The 17,399-nt window shown below is 41.4% G+C and overlaps 1 protein-coding gene across 16 annotated transcripts in view; it reads left to right on the top strand.

The window, feature by feature from the left end:
- EYA4 (EYA transcriptional coactivator and phosphatase 4) overlaps positions 1-17,399 on the top strand; it is a 184,887-nt gene that overhangs the window by 118,987 nt on the left and 48,501 nt on the right. For all 16 annotated transcript variants that reach the window (XM_020779802.3, XM_072996482.2, XM_078383339.1 and 13 more), the window contains 2 exons: positions 3,455-3,591; positions 13,703-13,786. In XM_020779802.3, coding sequence (XP_020635461.3) covers positions 3,455-3,591; positions 13,703-13,786 — 221 coding nt within the window. The remainder of the gene's footprint in view (positions 1-3,454; positions 3,592-13,702; positions 13,787-17,399) is intronic.

Genomic DNA, 17,399 nt, shown 5'->3' with positions numbered 1-17,399 from the left:
TACATTCCTTTGTGTCTCAGATGGTTAGTTCAGTTTTTCTTTGGTCTTCATCAGATCTGGAGGTGTGCATTTCAGAATTATCCCAGTAAGAGAAAAGATTACGATGATCTGTGTATCAAGTTAGCTGGGCAGTTAAATATATGTGTTGGCACAGGAGAATTCTGGACACATAAAGATCTCTTTTATCTGATGTCTTGTAGCAACTGTGATTTCCAGTACAGTAATTTCAGCAGAGCGTAGCAGTCATTTACTGAATATAGTAACTCATAGATTAAGAGTCACATCTGTAAATAAGGTTTGTGGCAATGGGGATACTGTAGGTCTCAGAACACTCATCAGAGCACTCCATGCCAGCTCCCATATAAATAAATGGGCTTGCTGCTTATATGAAATCTGAAACCACGGACACTTGTCTTCACAGGATTTCACTTCAGTTTGCTTTTCTGACAAATGCTTTCTTATATGTGGCATAGTTTTTATAACTGAGCAGTAGCTGTTTTGAAAATATTGGAAGTATCTGTCTGAAAATCCTTTTAAGGTCAAATTTAATCTTAGTGCAAACTACAGTAAACCTTTTGAAACAATGCAATATATAAATTATAACAAGCTGGTTCAATTTCTCTTAATGAATCTAATCTATTTGGGATTGATTTGGGGGCTAGGATTTCTTCCTATAGTGGCAGGTTATTTATCTAGCAACTTTGAAACTTTCTTGTAGCGTCTGAGAAACACATTCTCCAGTATTATAAGCTTTTCATTCTTATAAACAAGCCAGCTGAGCTAAGGATGCCAAGAAGCAGCAGAACTATTGTTTATCCTGCTGCATTGAACTCTACTTTCAGAACCTTCAAGGAAGTCATGGTCTTAACCCACATGACACTAATTTAGATATTTCAGAAACTCATCTTCACATCCTTATGTAACAGATCATTTTTGAGATCCTCATCTTCACATTCTGATCTAACAGAACTATGGTTAAGATCTCTAGTTTGCCTATGATTATAAGTAGTTACTGGGGTGGAGTTCAGTTTTGTCTTGATCACCAAGGTCTTCACCAATGCTTGCAGAGGTTTCCCATCTCAGAATGAGGGCTCTTACAGTGTTCTAATACTTACAACAGTCAGACCAAGTTGTTATCTTTGAATTTGAGTGGTACCAAAAGTGAGAAGATGCATTAATCTGTGAAGGATCACTCTTTGCAATGATAAAAGGAAGTGGCTGGGATATGAGATTAAAATAGACAAGGTATTTCTATAATCTGATATATACGTTAGGTTTCTAGAACTTTCTTCCAAAGTGATTCTGCAGAATTTCATGGATCTGTTATGAACTCTGATGATATAATGCCAGATGGCATTGTTATCAGTATTACATGTATCTTCTCCCAAAGATTCTGGGCTTCTTGCAGTAGGATCTAATGACATCTCATCAGTAGTTTTGGGAACTTCCTCCATAGGAAGTTCCTATAGAATAGGAACACAGACCTTCTAACCGACAGACCAGATGTAGTCCATGGGAATTTTCCATCTGTTCTAAAGCCCTTTTAGCAATTATATACTGTTGTTTAATTGAATTAGGCACTTTGCAGGCTGCACATTTGTCATGTGTGATCGAAAATGTCTAAATTAGAAAGAATTGTCTGGCCATGATTGTTCTGCTTTGGCCTGAACTGAAATGCAGCTCCCAGATCTATTCCCAAATTAGACTTGGGGCTCCAGGCCAAAAGGATTTCTTAGTGACATCATCCCATAGGCTCCAGGAAGGCATCTCCTCAGAGATTTATTTGGCTCGTCTTACACACAAGCAGGACCCTTTAGATAGGGAGCCCATTGTGATAGAAACTGGTTGCATAAGGTATTGGATCCAAAGAAAATGCCACTAGATGCAACCAAAGGCGATTAAATTGTACATATTTACTTTATGCCATGAATCAAGGGAGTGACTGTTCCTGATTCACACAGACAGTATGAGAACCAAAGCAGCTAGCAGGGGCAAGTAAGAAGTTGGGTCTCGTGTGATGAAACACATTGCGTGAATCACAAATGTCATTCTAAACTAGCTGAGATGGAGTTATTCTAAAATTCCCTGGTGTTTTAGCAGATCATCAAGTAATTCAGCCCATCATATTTCTTTGCTTACATATCTAGTCATCAAGTAGAAAAGCAGTTAGATAGGGCATGGTACAACGAGAGGTGGAAAGAAAGAAGTAAAACCAGGCCAATGATCTGTGAGTACAGCTTTCAGCCATTCCATAATGTAAATTCAAATGCCTGCATCCAGAAATGTCTCTTTCGCTGTCATTTAACTGTGGCTGCTCAAGAAACGCTCCACCCTATTGCTTTCAAATTTTCCCATCAATAGAATATGCAATTTACAGGATGCAGCATCATTTGGGGGCCAAAGGGAAATGGTTCATATTTTCATATAAATAAATAAATCTATAGAGCCTTCATTTCCTTGTGATAGGAATGTGGAAGAGTTCCTCTGATGGCTTCTACCACGGAAGTGCTAGTATTTGTACAATCTGTGCTTCAGAAGTGCTTCAGCACTAGTATCTTGAGGTGCGTGTTGTTCTTTGTGCCTTATATTGTGAAGTTAGATAGTAAGGGATTATTTGACATCACCTATGTAGAGAGTCAAGTTTCTAAAATGACAAAACTTTTGTCATCTTATCAAGCAGAACACATTTCCCATTTGAAGCTGTCACTTGATGTATACATTACTTGAACATATTAGTATACAATATTAGTGTCCATTATTCCAAGGAACCAAACTTGAAAACTGGTCTCTTCATGGCCTTTGCACCCACCTCAAGTGCTCAGAATTTGGAGCCTTTTCTGCTTATTCCATTGGAAGAATGCCATATATGTGGTCTTCTGCAGAAACTGCCTTTAGAAGACAAACAGTAGAACATGTTTTGGAGAACTTGAAGTGAAAGAGCATAATAATATGAGATGGAAATGCTGTTGTCAATCCTGCAATGGAGATATCCTTGCAATGGTGGGTGCAATGGAATTTTTGACCTGCATGTTGCATTGCCCGTTTTTAGAACAACCTGATCCAGACTGAACATGTAATCATAATACCAAGCCCTTTGTTATTGTGATTAACATAACCCCCGGCATAGTCTCAATCTTTCTTTTCTGAACTCAGTTCCCTTTTCAGTTAGACTTGCTTTTGTTAGATAGAAGAATCTTAGGAATTTTGGGGTTACTTAGATATAGCCTAAGTACATGAACAGCCTTTCCTCCCAGCTGCTACCACAGTTAAAGATGGGAAATCTTAACAAGCAGGCAGCCTTACTTCCAATATGAAGATCAAGTCATTTACAGGTAAATCAGAAATCCCATTTAAAGAATTTTCCAGACACTTTAATCAAGCAGTGATGTATATAACTCTTTAAGTAGTCCTAAGTGTTATGTGAAACTAACATTTGGAACTGTTTTATTTGCAGGAGAGTTTGACAGTGTGCAGAGCCCCACAACTCCAATCAAAGATCTTGATGAAAGAACATGTAGAAGTTCTGGGTCAAAATCCAGGGGTAGGGGGCGGAAAAATAATCCATCACCTCCTCCTGACAGTGACTTGGAGGTATGTCCTTAGAAACTGAAAAGCAATGAAAAAGTTGCTCTGAGTTGCATCTTGCAAATGATTAAATAATTGTGTTTTAATTTAAGATGTAAACCAAGTGATGGGTTTTGCATAGAAATGGGGATATCTGTATACAAATATCCCCCCACAGGTGCAGATAATGAGGATCCGGCTCCCTGGGGCCAGACCAACCACTCATGATACTGCCGCTGCCGCCAGTTCTGTGGAGCCTTTCTAGCTCTCTGTTGCTCGCAATGGATTAGCCACTTTATTTATTTATTTCTTTATTTATTTATTTATTTATTTATTTATTTATTTTATTTTATTTTATTTTATTTTATTTATTTTATTTTATTTTATTTTATTTTATTTTATTTTATTTTATTTTATTTCTATCCCGCCTATCTGGACATATTAGACCACTCTAGGCGGCTTACAATAAAAAAGAACAATTTAATTTTAAAACATTACACCTAAACTAAGATAGAAATCAAAGAAAGATATAGAAAAGGAAGGATCGTCAGGAGTTTTCTGTTGGGAAGGCCTGCCTATACATCAGTGTTTTTAGTTGTTTCTTAAAAATGCCCAGCGAGGGAGCCGCGCGAATCTCAGGAGGTAAGTTGTTCCAGAGACGAGGAGCCACCGCCGAGAAGGCCCGATTTCTGGTCTTTTCCTTCCGGGCCTCTCTCGGCGTTAGGCTCCTCAGCCTCACCTCCTGGCTCGCACGAGTGACACGGGTAGATCTTGGTGGGAGAAGGCGTTCCACCAAGTATCGAGGTCCTAAACCGTTTAGGGCTTTATAAGTAAGCATCAACACTTTGAAGTCGATGTGGAATCGGATGGGCAGCCAATGCAGTGCGGCCAGAGTGGGCGAGATATGTTGGAATCTTCTCACACCACTGAGTAATCTGGCCGCAGCATTCTGCACCACCTGTAGTTTCCGCAGCAGCCTCAAAGGTAGCCCCACGTAGAGCGCATTACAGTGGTCTAATCTTGAGATTACAAGCGCATGCACCAAAGTAGTGAGACCCCCACATCAAGGTAGGGTCGCAGCTTGGCTATCCGCCTAAGATGGAAAAAAACGGTACGGACCACGGACGCCACCTGAGATTCCATAGTGAGTGCCGGGTCCAGATGGATCCCCAAGCTGCGGACCCCATCCCTGGCGGGCAGAGTCACACCCCCAAAAGTGAGGGAGTTTCCCAAGTCCCCAGCTGTGGGAGCGCCCACCCTTAGTACCTCCGTCTTGTCCGGGTTCAGCCTCAGCCCATTCTCCTGCATCCATTCCAGTACGGTCCCCAGGCAACGCTGAAGGGACAGAACGGCATCTCCTGCGGTTGGAGAAAAGGAGATGTAGAGCTGCGTGTCATCCGCATATTGATGGCACATCACTCCACACCCCCTGATGACCCCCCCCAGTGGCCTCATATAGATGTTAAACAGCATTGGGGAGATGATCGACCCCTGTGGGACCCCACAATTGAGGCTCCACGGGGCCGAGACATTCTCCCCAAGCTGTACTCTCTGGGGTCGGTCCTCCAAGAAGGAACGGAGCCAGGCGAGAGCCCAGCCACCTATTCCCAACTCGGTGAGCCTCCCCAGGAGGATACCGTGGTCAATGGTATCGAAGGCCGCTGAGATATCGAGGAGGACCAGCAGAGACACTTTGCCCCTGTCGGCCTCCCTCAATAGGTCATCACACAGGGCGACCAATGCCGTTTCTGTTCCATGGCGCGGCCTGAAGCCCGACTGGAATGGATCCAGGGCATCTGTTTCATCCAGGAACGCCTGAAGCTGATCGGCCACCACCCTCTCGACTACCTTGCTTAAGAAAGAAACATTGGCGACGGGCCTATAATTGCCAATTTCGTCCGCCACCAAACTAGGTTTCTTTCTGATGGGCCTAATGAGTGTTTCCTTGAGGGCAGAGGGAAATCTGCCCTCAAGGAAAGACCGATTAATTATTACAGTAGCCCATTCCATTGTTGAAGGCCTGGCTGCTTTGATTAGCCAGGCCGGGCAAGGGTCCAAGGAGGAGTGGTGGCACGACAGCGATCAAGCATCCTGGCGACAGTGTCGGGCGAGACGGGCTGAAAGGCTCGTCATCCTGTCTTCTGCCAGGACTGGCTAAGCTGCCGCGAGCAATGGAGCAATAGGAAGGCTCTGCAGAGCTGGCAGCAGCGATGGAATCGTGAGTGGTTGGTCTGGCCCCAGGGGGCCGTACCTTTGTTATCTGCACCTGGGGGGGGGGATATTCGTATTTGTATATGAATATGAATACCCCCATCTCTAGTTGTAGATTGCACCCAGATATCTGCCATGAAAGTGTAGAATCCACTGCAGTAGGGGGAGCATAGTTTCCCCTCCCTGCTGCAGCTCCACTCCCTGTGCAGCCCAAACCCCTGATCAAGAGCATGTTACAGTGGGGTCTTGACTTGAGAACTTAATCCGTATTGGAAGGCGGTTCTCAAGTCAAAAAGTTCTCAGGTCAAATCTGCATTTCCCATAGGAATGCATTGAGAACCATTTGATCAGTATCTGCTCTTTTCCGTTCATAGAAACTAATGGGAAGCTGCTATTCCGCCTTCGACCACTAGAGGGGGATATTTTGTTTCTTTTTTTCTTGGGTCAAGAAAGGTTCAGGGAAGGCAGGGAAAATACAGTCCAGGCAGTACAGTACCAGGCAGTCTGAAGACTCCCAATCCACTCTCTAAACGCTGGGAGGAGTGAGGAAGCAGACAGGCACCCTTTTCACTGGCCAACAGTTAACTGAAAGTTCAAATTTTGCACTTTCCCTGCCTCCCACGTGTTTTTTTTAGTTCTTAACTCAAATCTAAGTATGTAAGTCAAGTCAATATTTTCCTATGGGAGTGGTTCTTAAGTCAAAATGTTCTTAACTCGAGCCGTTCTTAAGTCAAGACCCCACTGTATTGGGCCCACCCCAAGGGCTGCAGAAAGAGGGAATGGAAATCTGTTTCATTGGTTTAAGACCTGTGAAGAAATATTGTTTATTTTCTATTATAGTGCTAGCTTTTAAAATACAGCTTGTTCCTGTGAAAATGTCATCACAATCATTTTCTTTTCTCCCCTTTGAAATGTTCTGTGGTAGGACATGGAAAATTCAAAAAGAAAAGTTACTTTGCTGTCCAATGTATAAAGTATAAATTTGTCATTTAAGTAAGTAATAAATTTGGCCTTTTGGTCTCCTCTAATTTAAACATACACAAATAAATCAAATAAATGTTGTGTCTCTTAGTTTTCTCTTATAGAAAATTAAATACAGTCATTCAAATTTAATTTGATTTTTCTGTCCTGTTATCTAAAAGAAGCTGTTTTCATTTACTGTAGCAGAAATGTGTTGTTTTATTTGTACATTCCTTGTGCTTTCCCTTTCAGTGTTTAGACAGAATAGTAGCTATGTGAGATTGTATACATATTAAAATGTTCATCTGTCAGCATTTGACTCTTCAATTTTTCTCCTCCATTCCAATAAAATGTAGAAATCTTTCGGATTGCAGTTTCTGCTAGTTATGCTATAATGCTATATATTTCCATAGCTCTATAGAGAGTGGTACTCTCTCTTAGGTGGTTCAGAGGAGGAATTCACTTAGTATTGGTTCAGTGATTAACTACTCAGAAAAAAGGCAGAGTCACTGATGCAGTGAGCTACTGCAAAGATTCCCAGCACCATTTGTCATAAGTTCCTCCCCCCCCCCCGTGTTTGCCCAGATAAGAGCTGTTCATGTTGTATGTCCTTACAGATCTCCTGTCTGTGGTCTTTTGATTTTCTTTTCACTGTGTTTTTCCCCTTGCTTCCAGTTAAAAAATTGCACAGCCCTCTTTCCCTTTCCTCACCTTCTTCCCTTGAATTATGGATCCCAACACAAAGCAGTTTGAGGTCTAAGTAAAAGTGAAAGTAGAAAAGACTGGAGGTTTATGTGGCTGCTACAACCTCTTTTTGCTCAAAGGAGAATGAAAAATAGTTAACTACTCAGATGGCTGGGTTGGTGCTGTTTATAGGCCTTTCTCTGAATTAGCTAGTATGGGACTTTCTCAAATTCTTTGCAGTGAAAATGAGGAAGAATGTGAGGCACTGCAGCTTGTAGAGCTGATCTGCTAGTAGCCTAAGAACACTTCTAAAAAATATTAATCTGATGATAAAGGATGTGGGTGGGAATTCCTCTTTTTCTCTTCTTTGAGGGACATATCCAGTATTTTGAAAGGAGCAGAACAGGTGGAAAACAGCACTTTTCATAATAGCCTCAGCTCCACCTATCCATCATCTTCAGCTCTGCCACCTCACACTAGTCTGCCAGAAGCAGTTGCCAAGGTCTTGGCTTTTTTATCTCAGTTACTTGCCTCAGCTTATGATCACACACATGCACACACACATGCACACATGCACACACACCAGAAAAACTTATGTAATTTTGGTAAACCTTTTTAGTTCTCCTTTTCTCCAGAACAAATCTGCCTACATTCCTCTTAGCCCTCCCCTATTCCTGAACAATTAGAGTCTGCTGATATTTAATTAAGAAGGCTATAGTTTCAGAGCTGTTCTCTCAGCTGTCAAGCAACCAGGAAGAGGGCTTATTTACATTCCAGTCCTCTGGAGGAATCTGTGGCTGCTACAGCCTACTGTTCTTGCTCAGAACAAGCCCTTTCAGCTAATGTCAAGCAACTGTCCTGTCTCAGGGGCAAATAATAATTATGATTGATTTTTATTCTCTCGTAACTGCTGATGCCAATTATTCTTTGTTAAATCTCATTATGACTTTAGTTTAGAAATAGTTTTCCCCACCATTCAGATGCTTTGGATAAAGAAAAGGGGTGGTGGTCAGACAATGAGAAGTGGACTTCTCCTAGGCCTTGCCATTTTAAGTATTTTTTCTGGACTTTTGTCAAAGTAACTTCCACTTTAGGACTTCCTGCCCTAAAGGTTTTTCAGTCAGAGCACTCCACATCTGACACACCAGCCCCTGATGATCAATACCAGAGAGGCCTTAGTTTTAGATTAGCTTACTCCAGCTGTTGAAAATACAGTATACTTTCCCTTCTGCTGAGGCAGAAAACCTCAGCAAGTAGCAAATTATTTTTATACTTTGAATTTTCTGACCATGGATTTTCTTAGCATCCATTTAGTGGGCCCCAAGGACAAATTTCTTAAATCCCACAGGCATATTTCCCTCCAGAATGACTTATTTTGCAGCAAGCAGTAGCCTACCTCTTGGACATAAGGACAAGAGAATCAGTCTGAAGAGATACTTGGGCATATATTTTGTCTTTTTACCATGCCCAAAGAAGAATGAGCTTACCACTCTGTACAGTATTTAAAATTCCAAAGCTACTTTGTTCCTTACAAATTCTTCTTTATGGAAACACTGCACACAATTTGAGAAGATCCCCTGAAAGGAAATTATTTCACATCAGTAGACTTGGCAAAAACCTACCTTCAAGTTCTACTTGCACCCATTTTCCTTCTAACAACACCCATTTTCAATTAGGAATGTTAAAAGAGCAACAAAGAAGTGCAGTAACTGACCAGGATGTGGGGGATACAGAGGAAGTGGAAAGAGTATATTGAATACCTAGAGAGATGAGATAAAAGGATGATAGACTAATTTGAAGATGAATCCTGTGACAAAGACCCAGCAGTTCTTTTAAAAAGTGAAGCGAACGCTGATTTGCAAGCACTAAGTAGGAATAAGTCACCAGGGGTCGATGGGATATCAATATAACTGTTTCAAGCCATAGAGGCTGATTCTGTCAAAATCCTAACAAGAATATGCCAGAAAATATGGAAAAATAATAATGGCCCACAGACTACAAATGCTCAATATACATTTCGGTCCTCAAGGAAGTAGATGCCAAGGAGTGCAGTAACTATTAGGACTAAAGATGGTCATCAGCTACTGGTTTGTGGTTCATGCTGGACAAACAGATATTCAGTGATTCCCTGCCCCGCCTCCTCCAGCAGGCATCCACTCAAAGGCTGTGCCCCAGCTTACTTGATCTGCTTCCTCTGGGCACTACCTCTGAATAGGCACCTGCTGGAGGAGGCAGGGCTGGGAACTGCCAAACACATGTTCATCCAAAAGATTATCCATTGAAACCCATATCTAATTAGGACCATTGCTTTAATTTCCCATGCAAGCAAGATGATAGGCAAGATATTGCAGAAAAGACTTCTACCTTATATGGAGCAAGAAATACCTGATGTTCAAGCTGGATTTGGAAAGGAACTCAAGATCATAATTGCAAATATCTGCTGGCTACTGGAGAGCACCAAAGAGTTTCAGAAGATTATTCTGTGCCTTATAGACTGCAGCAAAACCTTTGACTCTGTAGACCATGAGAAACAATGGGTTGTTCTGAAAGAAATGGGTGAGCCCGAGCAGTTGATTGTCCTGATGCATAACCTGTGTTGTGAACCAGAAGCTGCCATTGGACAGAACATGGAGAAAGAGAATGGTTTCCGATAGACAAATCTGCATTTTACCCCCTTATCTGTTCAATCCCTATGGAGAACATATACAGAAACCAGACTAAAATGAAGTAGGACTTAATATTTTAATTTATGACATGAAATAATAATTTATTTTAAGATATACAGATGGCATCATCTTCTTGGCAGGAAGCAATGACTTGGGACAACTTCTGGGGAAAGTGAACGAAGAAAGTGCCAAAGCAGGACTGTGGTTGAACATGAAAAAGGCCTAAATCATTATTACAGAAGAGCTACACACCTTTAATATTGACAATGAAGAAATTAAAATAGTTAAGAGATTTTGTGTACCTTGGTTCCACTATCAATCCAAATGGAGACTGTAGCCAAGATATCAGAAGAAAACTGAGACCTAGAAGGGCAGCAGTAAAGAAATTACAAAAGGTTATCAAATATAAACATGTTCCACTGGTCTCCCCGTAACTATTTTTGTTATTGGGCCTTCCCTTTGTGTCTTTGGAAGGAAATATTATTTCATCCTCTGAAAGTCATGTTTATTTGTTTGTTCGTTCATTTATTCAATTTGTATCCCGCTCCCATTAGTGTTGCAGCACTACTCTGGGTGGGCTACAATCTCATAAATAGAAAACACAAATAGAAATATCAAAAACTGATAATAAAACCCTAAAAAGAAAAAGAAAACAAGAAAAAGAAAACCACATGGGCAACTAATCTCAGAGTGGAGAAGAATAGGGGAGGGAAGAGGGGGTGAAAAGGGTGGGAGGAATGTGGTCAGCTGGGGTTGGTATGGACAGCCACCCTGAAAAACAATGTCTTAAAATGCTTCTTAAAAGTCCAAAAGGAGGGGGCTAGGCGGAGCTCCTCTGGAAGCTGGTTCCATAAGGTTGGAGCCACTGCAAAGAAAGCCCTACCTCTTGTAGAGGATTTATGAGCCTCCCTTGGGTTGGCCACCCGGAGGAGCCTCAACTGGGATGAACTTGTGGGTTGGGTAGATGACATTAAGGAGAGACACTCCAACAAGTAACATGGGCTCAGACTGTGGAGAGCTTTGTATATGAGTGTCAAAACCTTGAATCTGATCTGGAACACCATGGGCAACCGGTGGAGGCGAACCAGAACTGGGGTGATGTGGTCAAATTTACTTGCATCAACCACCAGTCTGGCTGCCACATTCTGGACCCGCTGAAGTCTCTGGATTAGGTTCAAGGGAAGCCCCACATAGAGGGCATGGCAGTAGCCAATCTGGAAGATGACCAAGGCCTGCACCAAAGTCCTGAGGGAGTCATCGTCTAGGTAGGTGGTGAAGTTGGGCAATTAACCTAAGCTGATTGAAGGCTGATCTGGACATGGCTGCAAGAGAGAGCTGGGTCCAGAAGAACTCCCAAATTACAGTGCAGATCCCTGAGGAACCTCACACCAAAGGGTCCAGGATGCCGACACCACTTCCCCTAGCTTGGAGGTGGGCAATTAATTTCTATGGGGGGGCCACATGAAAAATCTGAACTGTGTTCAGGGCCAAACCAACTTTACTTAAAAATAAAATAAAATGAAACAGTGATGTTATGATTGTTTTTATTTGAAACTTGTTAATCCTCACATATACTAAAGAGTTTTTTTGCGGTATGTTAAAGATAAGCAACTGATGAACTTTGACAAAAAGCTATAAATGGTTTTGATGTTCAAAACTGTCTGTGGGCCAGACAGGAGCGGCTTGCAGGCCGTATGTGCGCCTCGGGCCGCACTTTGCCCAGGTCTGCCCTAGCTGAACTCTCTGGACACGATTCTTGAGGAAGGATGGGAGCCAGCTCAATGCTAAGCTCCCAATCCCAACCTCAGAGAGCTTGTCCAGGAGGATACTATGGTTGATGATATCAAACGCTCCTGAGAGATCTGCCCCTGTCAGCTCCTCTTAAAAGATCGATCATCCTGCAGCACGACCAGTGTCATCTCAGTACCCTATCATAGCCTGTATCCAGATGGGTCAAGGTAATCCTGCTCCTCCAGGTATGACTGCAGCTGATTGGCCACCACTCTCTCAATCACCTTGCCCAGGAATTGTATGTTAGTGATCGGACAGAAATTGTTGAGATTGTCCGAAGCTAATTGGGTATTTGATAATGGGTTGGACAATGGTTGTTCTGGTTTTTTCGGGCTCTTTGGCTGTGTTCTGAAGGTTGTTCTTCCTGACGTTTCGCCAGTCTCTGTGGCCGGCATCTTCAGAGGACAGCAACCTGTACTCTGGTGTAGTTGGCTTGGGAGTGCAGTATTTATGGCTGTGAGATAGGCTTTTGTCTTTTCCTGTAGATGGGTGACTAGTGTGTATTGTTGTGCTAAAGGGAAGAGATTATCTGTTCCTGTGGTTGATGGGTGTCATTAGCTGGTCTTTTGTGTGTAGTGATTGCCTGTCCTTGTGGATGGGTAGAGTTCATTGACCTTTTGCACGCAGTATGTTTGATAGCTGGGAGCCAGGTTTTGTTGAGCTTCATACTTTCCTCTTTTTTGTTGAAACTGTGCTTGTGCTTGTGGATTTCAATGGCTTCCCTGTGCAGTCTGACGTAATGATTGCTGGTGTTGTCCAGTATTGGACAATGGTTTCTTTTAAGTGATTTAGTGATGAATTAATGCCCTTTGTGGCTCTGATCAGCAACGGTGGCAAAGGATCCAGCGAGGAGCGGTGGGCCTACAACTAGCCATCACCCTGGAGGCTTCCTCCTTTATAATGGGAGTGAAGTGACAGCAAATGAAAACAAAGACTGTCAAAATAAATCTAGTTGGTAAATGTGTTAGTCTTTTATAGCACAAGAGAAACCAGAAGTATTGTAGTACTTTTAAGACTAATTAGTTTTCATTTTTCATAAGGTTTTTTTGCATGCAAGTATACTTCTTCATCTTACCAACATTTGCCCAATGAAACAAACAAAATATAAGCCTGTCATTAGTGATGAAAACATTTTAGTGTTCAAGAGGGTTTACTGAAGCAGTCTACTGTTTCTGAAAAAGCAAAATAAAGACATACTCATGGCTTGAAGAACATTCACAACAAAGCAAGCCAATTTGCAGAACAAAGAAAGTGAGAAGAATACCACCTATGACAATCATATACTATCAGCATGGAAAGAAGCCCCTTGTCTAATAACTGTACACCTGTAACATAGATATTCCCTTGGTTTCTTAATTAAACTAGAGAGAACCAGTTTGATATAGTGGGGAGAGGGTTGGACTAGGACTCTGGGTTCAAATTCCAGCTCAGTGGGGAGTGGCACTGGTAAAACACTCCTTAGAATATCCCCCATAATTTGAAAACCCTGTAAGGATAGTTGTACTGAATTTTAGCAGAGCATAGCAACAATGTGTATGCAGCCCAACAGTTTCTGAAGACAGATTGGCCCCTCAATTTATAAAATTACCCTGTTCTTAGATTGAAACAAGTTAACATTAAGAGAAGTACCCACTCATAAAAAGTAGTAACTCTTTAATGACTACAGCTTGAACCCAGCCCTGAGAAACTACATCTTTTTTTTTTTTTTGGTAATTATAGTTTGCTGCTAGAGGGTAGAGGGGAGTGTGACTGAGAAAGCATACTTTGCCTATGATTCTCTTGCTCTTTTATATCTACTGATTTTTGTGTCAATTATTTTCTTTCAGCGAGTCTTTGTTTGGGATTTGGATGAAACCATTATTGTCTTCCATTCCCTTCTTACAGGATCTTACGCCCAAAAATATGGGAAGGTATGTAACACGTGACATGTGATTTTAAAATATTTATCCTAAATGCTCCTTTGAATATATCCTTTCATTGTTTGTTATTTTTGTGCAGTGAAACTGTTAATCTACTCATAAGTCATGGTCTTAACCTTTTGGAACAATTCTACAGAATTCAGTGGCATTGCTAGTATTAATGAATACTTGTCAATATTTCATATTCTTGTAGTTTCTTGTGGCTTTTTTTCTGTCTATAAATGGTGACAGCTTATCTGAGAAGTTCAGACTCTAGTCTTGCCACTTTCTTGGGAATCAAAAGACTAGGAGTCTTACTTGTTTCTTGAATTAATCATTCAAATTAATAATAGGGTTTCAAGATAAAAATATAAACTCAGGAAATTTAGACAGTGATCATTTAAAAAAAAAAAAACCCAGCTCCAAAATAGAAATCTAATGAATGATTGCATATGCAGTGTGTCATCATGTTGATTCCAACTGTGGCAACTCTAGTAAGGTTTCTGAGATATGTGAAATATTTAAGGAATGGTATAGTTTTATCAGAATCACTGGGTGTGATTTTCCATGTCCTAGTGGGAACTGAATCCAGATCTGAGCCGTGGTGTGATGCTCTATCTATTGCTCTTCACTGGCTCTCAATAAATGATCACAGCTACAGTACATGCTGTCAGTGTTCTGATGTATAGCACATCTCATGAAAGTTGAAGGTCCTGTATTGGACGTAAACAATACAACACATATCTCAAACATTTTTAAATGGCCCATGCCTAGAGAAAATGTGCAGGTCTTCTAGTTAGAGGGAGTATGTACTGAAAATATTTTTAATAAAATGTAAAGTAATAACTTTATGTGATCATAGTATATGCGGTCCAATACAAAGAGGGGCAATGTCTCAGGAACATCAACAGTGTTCCTTCATTTGAAGGATAAAGGACACTCATTTGATGACCAAGATGTACTCACTTTGGACAGAGAAGATAGGTAGTTTGAGAGGGGGAGTCAGAGAGGCCATACATGTGCATATAGAAAATCCCTCACTCAGCAGAGGTGGAGGCCTTAGATACAATCTATCTCCTGTTTATCAAGCTGTCCTTTCATCTATTGCCAAAAAGATCAGGACCACACCCACCAAAAAGACCACTGACAATGGATGGAGAAGGACTGCAGAAGTGGGATTTTCACTCAACCCCACCTCCTTTGGCCATCTAAGAAGCCTATTCAGACTAGGGAAAAGTGAAACGAACATGGCAAATATATCAGGGATCTCTTACCAACTCTCCTCAGACTGAAGAAGCTACTTGGATAAGTAGCAAAACGTTAAAAAGAAGTCCACTTGCCATGACTCAACTTTCAGATAACCTCACCTTGATGACTGAGAATCTTCACAGATTTTCCATGTTCATGTTTGCATTTTTTAAAACCATGGAGACAGACGTTTTCCTAGTAAATATTTCTACTCGGTTGTTAGAATAAAAAATTTTGAAGCTTCTCCCCTGACACTACTACCTGCTTTTCAACCATTTTGTTTTGGCATCAATAAGGAAGGCAATCTTTTGATATGATTTCAGGCTCTTTCCTCAGCCTGGCTCCTTAAGAACTGTAAGTGTTGGTTCTTGTGAGATATTTTTATTGTGTCTCCTAAAAGTCATTCTAGTTGATGGCTCAATCTAGCACAGAAGTCGACAGACAGACTGTCTGGCTCCAATTTATGCCCACTGGTAACGTAACCAAAGGCATTTGTATTTTGATATTGGGAAATGTTACAGTTGAGCTTGCCTGCCTTGCAATGCTGGCAGTCTCTGGCTAAAGGCCATTTTCTCAAGAACGAGTGAATAAATATAAATATACACACATGCATGCATGTAGACAGGCACAGCATGCCTATGCATATATGTGTATGTACATATCTTAGTTCATGTACCACTACACACTAGACATATGTATGCCTGTGCAAACACACTGACACCATAAATATGTATATTTTGTGTATAATCGCCAATGCATTCTGAGAATGAGAAGCAATAAAAAACATTTGCAGGGGTAAATGGTTATAATACAGAACCATCCCATGAGCTTCAGGCTTAATATCTGTTTTACTAATATGAATAGTACTAATGAAAAAAATTACTTCGATGTTTGTTTCTTAGACTCTTCTTTTTCATAATTCATTTAAAATTTAGGGAAATACACATCAGCAGATATGAAGCTGCAGTTACGTGAAATTTGTGAATGGTATGATTCAGAGAATGTTGCCATAGTCTCTCGAGACTGAAGGATGCCTATGAGTCATCTAGGATGGGAAGCTGTCATAAATTAATGCAGGAATGATGTTATCTAAATTCAGGACTATCTGCGATCTGTCACAAAATAATTCAATTTGATTAAAATATATTGGCTGAAATCTTCTTGCTCAGTTTTACTGCATACACTAGGGTGATGTCATCATCCCGCAATAGGGATTAAATTAATTAAAAACTTTGTACTCCCCCTTCCCTAGCTTCAGGTTCTAAGACTCCCTAGGGATCCCTTTTACTCTGGAGAAGCATTTAAGAGCTTTAGGATTGTTGGGTATACAGTCAACCCTCAACTTACGAACGGCCCCACATACGAACTTTTCGATTTACGAACTGCTCTGTTCGCAAAAATTGGTATCAACTTGCAAACAGAGCCTCAACCTACGAACGAGGTCGAGGCTCCATTCGCAAGTCAATGCCATTTTTTGCGAATGGAGCCTTTTGTCACCTTCAGAGCTCTCAAAGGGCTTTTCCCCAACATTAGAGGAAGCCCTTTGAAAGCTCTAAAGGCAAAAAGACAGGGAGAAAGAGCAGGAAATTCGAATTTCCCACGCTTTCTCCCTGCCTTTTCCACTTCAGAGCTTTCAAAGGGCTTCCTCCGGTGTTGGGGGAAAGCCCTTTGAGAGCTCCGAAGCCGCCAGTCGTGCCAGCGGGGACCCCCAGGGAGGTCACCCATGGTGGCTGGAACCGATTAACGGGGTTTCAATGCATTCCTATGGGGAATGGGAAATCAACTTACAAACTTTTCAACTTACGAACGCTGTTCCAGAATGGATTAAGTTCGTAACTCAAGGATCGACTGTATTGCAACCTACATATTATGCCTTTGAGAGGGTCTTTTCCAGGGAGTCTTCTCTTCTCATGAGATGACCAAAGTATTGGAGCCTCAGCTTCAGGATTTGTCCTTCCAGTGAACACTCAGGGTTGATTTCCTTCAAAAATGGATAGGTTTGTTCTCCTTGCAGTCCAGGGGACTTTCAAGAGTCTCCTCCAGCACCTCAATTCAAAAGCATCAATTCTTCGGCGGTCAGCCTTCTTTATGGTCCAGCTCTCACTTCCATACATTGCTACTGGAAAAACCATAGCTTTTACTATGTATACCTTTGTTTGCAAGGTGATGTCTCTGCTTTTTAAGATGCTGTCTAGGATTGTCATTGCTTTCCTCCCAAGAAGTAGGTGTCTTCTAATTTGGTGGCTGCTGTCACCATCTGCAGTGATAATGGAGCCCAAGATACCACTGTATTTTAATTTATACAATCTCAGTTTGAAAACAGCATTATATCAGTGGTGGTCAACACACAGGCCATTTGCAGTTTCTCAAGGCTTTT

This window comes from Pogona vitticeps, chromosome 1 (assembly GCF_051106095.1).
Source record: "Pogona vitticeps strain Pit_001003342236 chromosome 1, PviZW2.1, whole genome shotgun sequence".
Lineage (NCBI taxonomy): Eukaryota > Metazoa > Chordata > Lepidosauria > Squamata > Agamidae > Pogona > Pogona vitticeps.
This window is presented reverse-complemented; position numbering and strand designations above follow the sequence as displayed.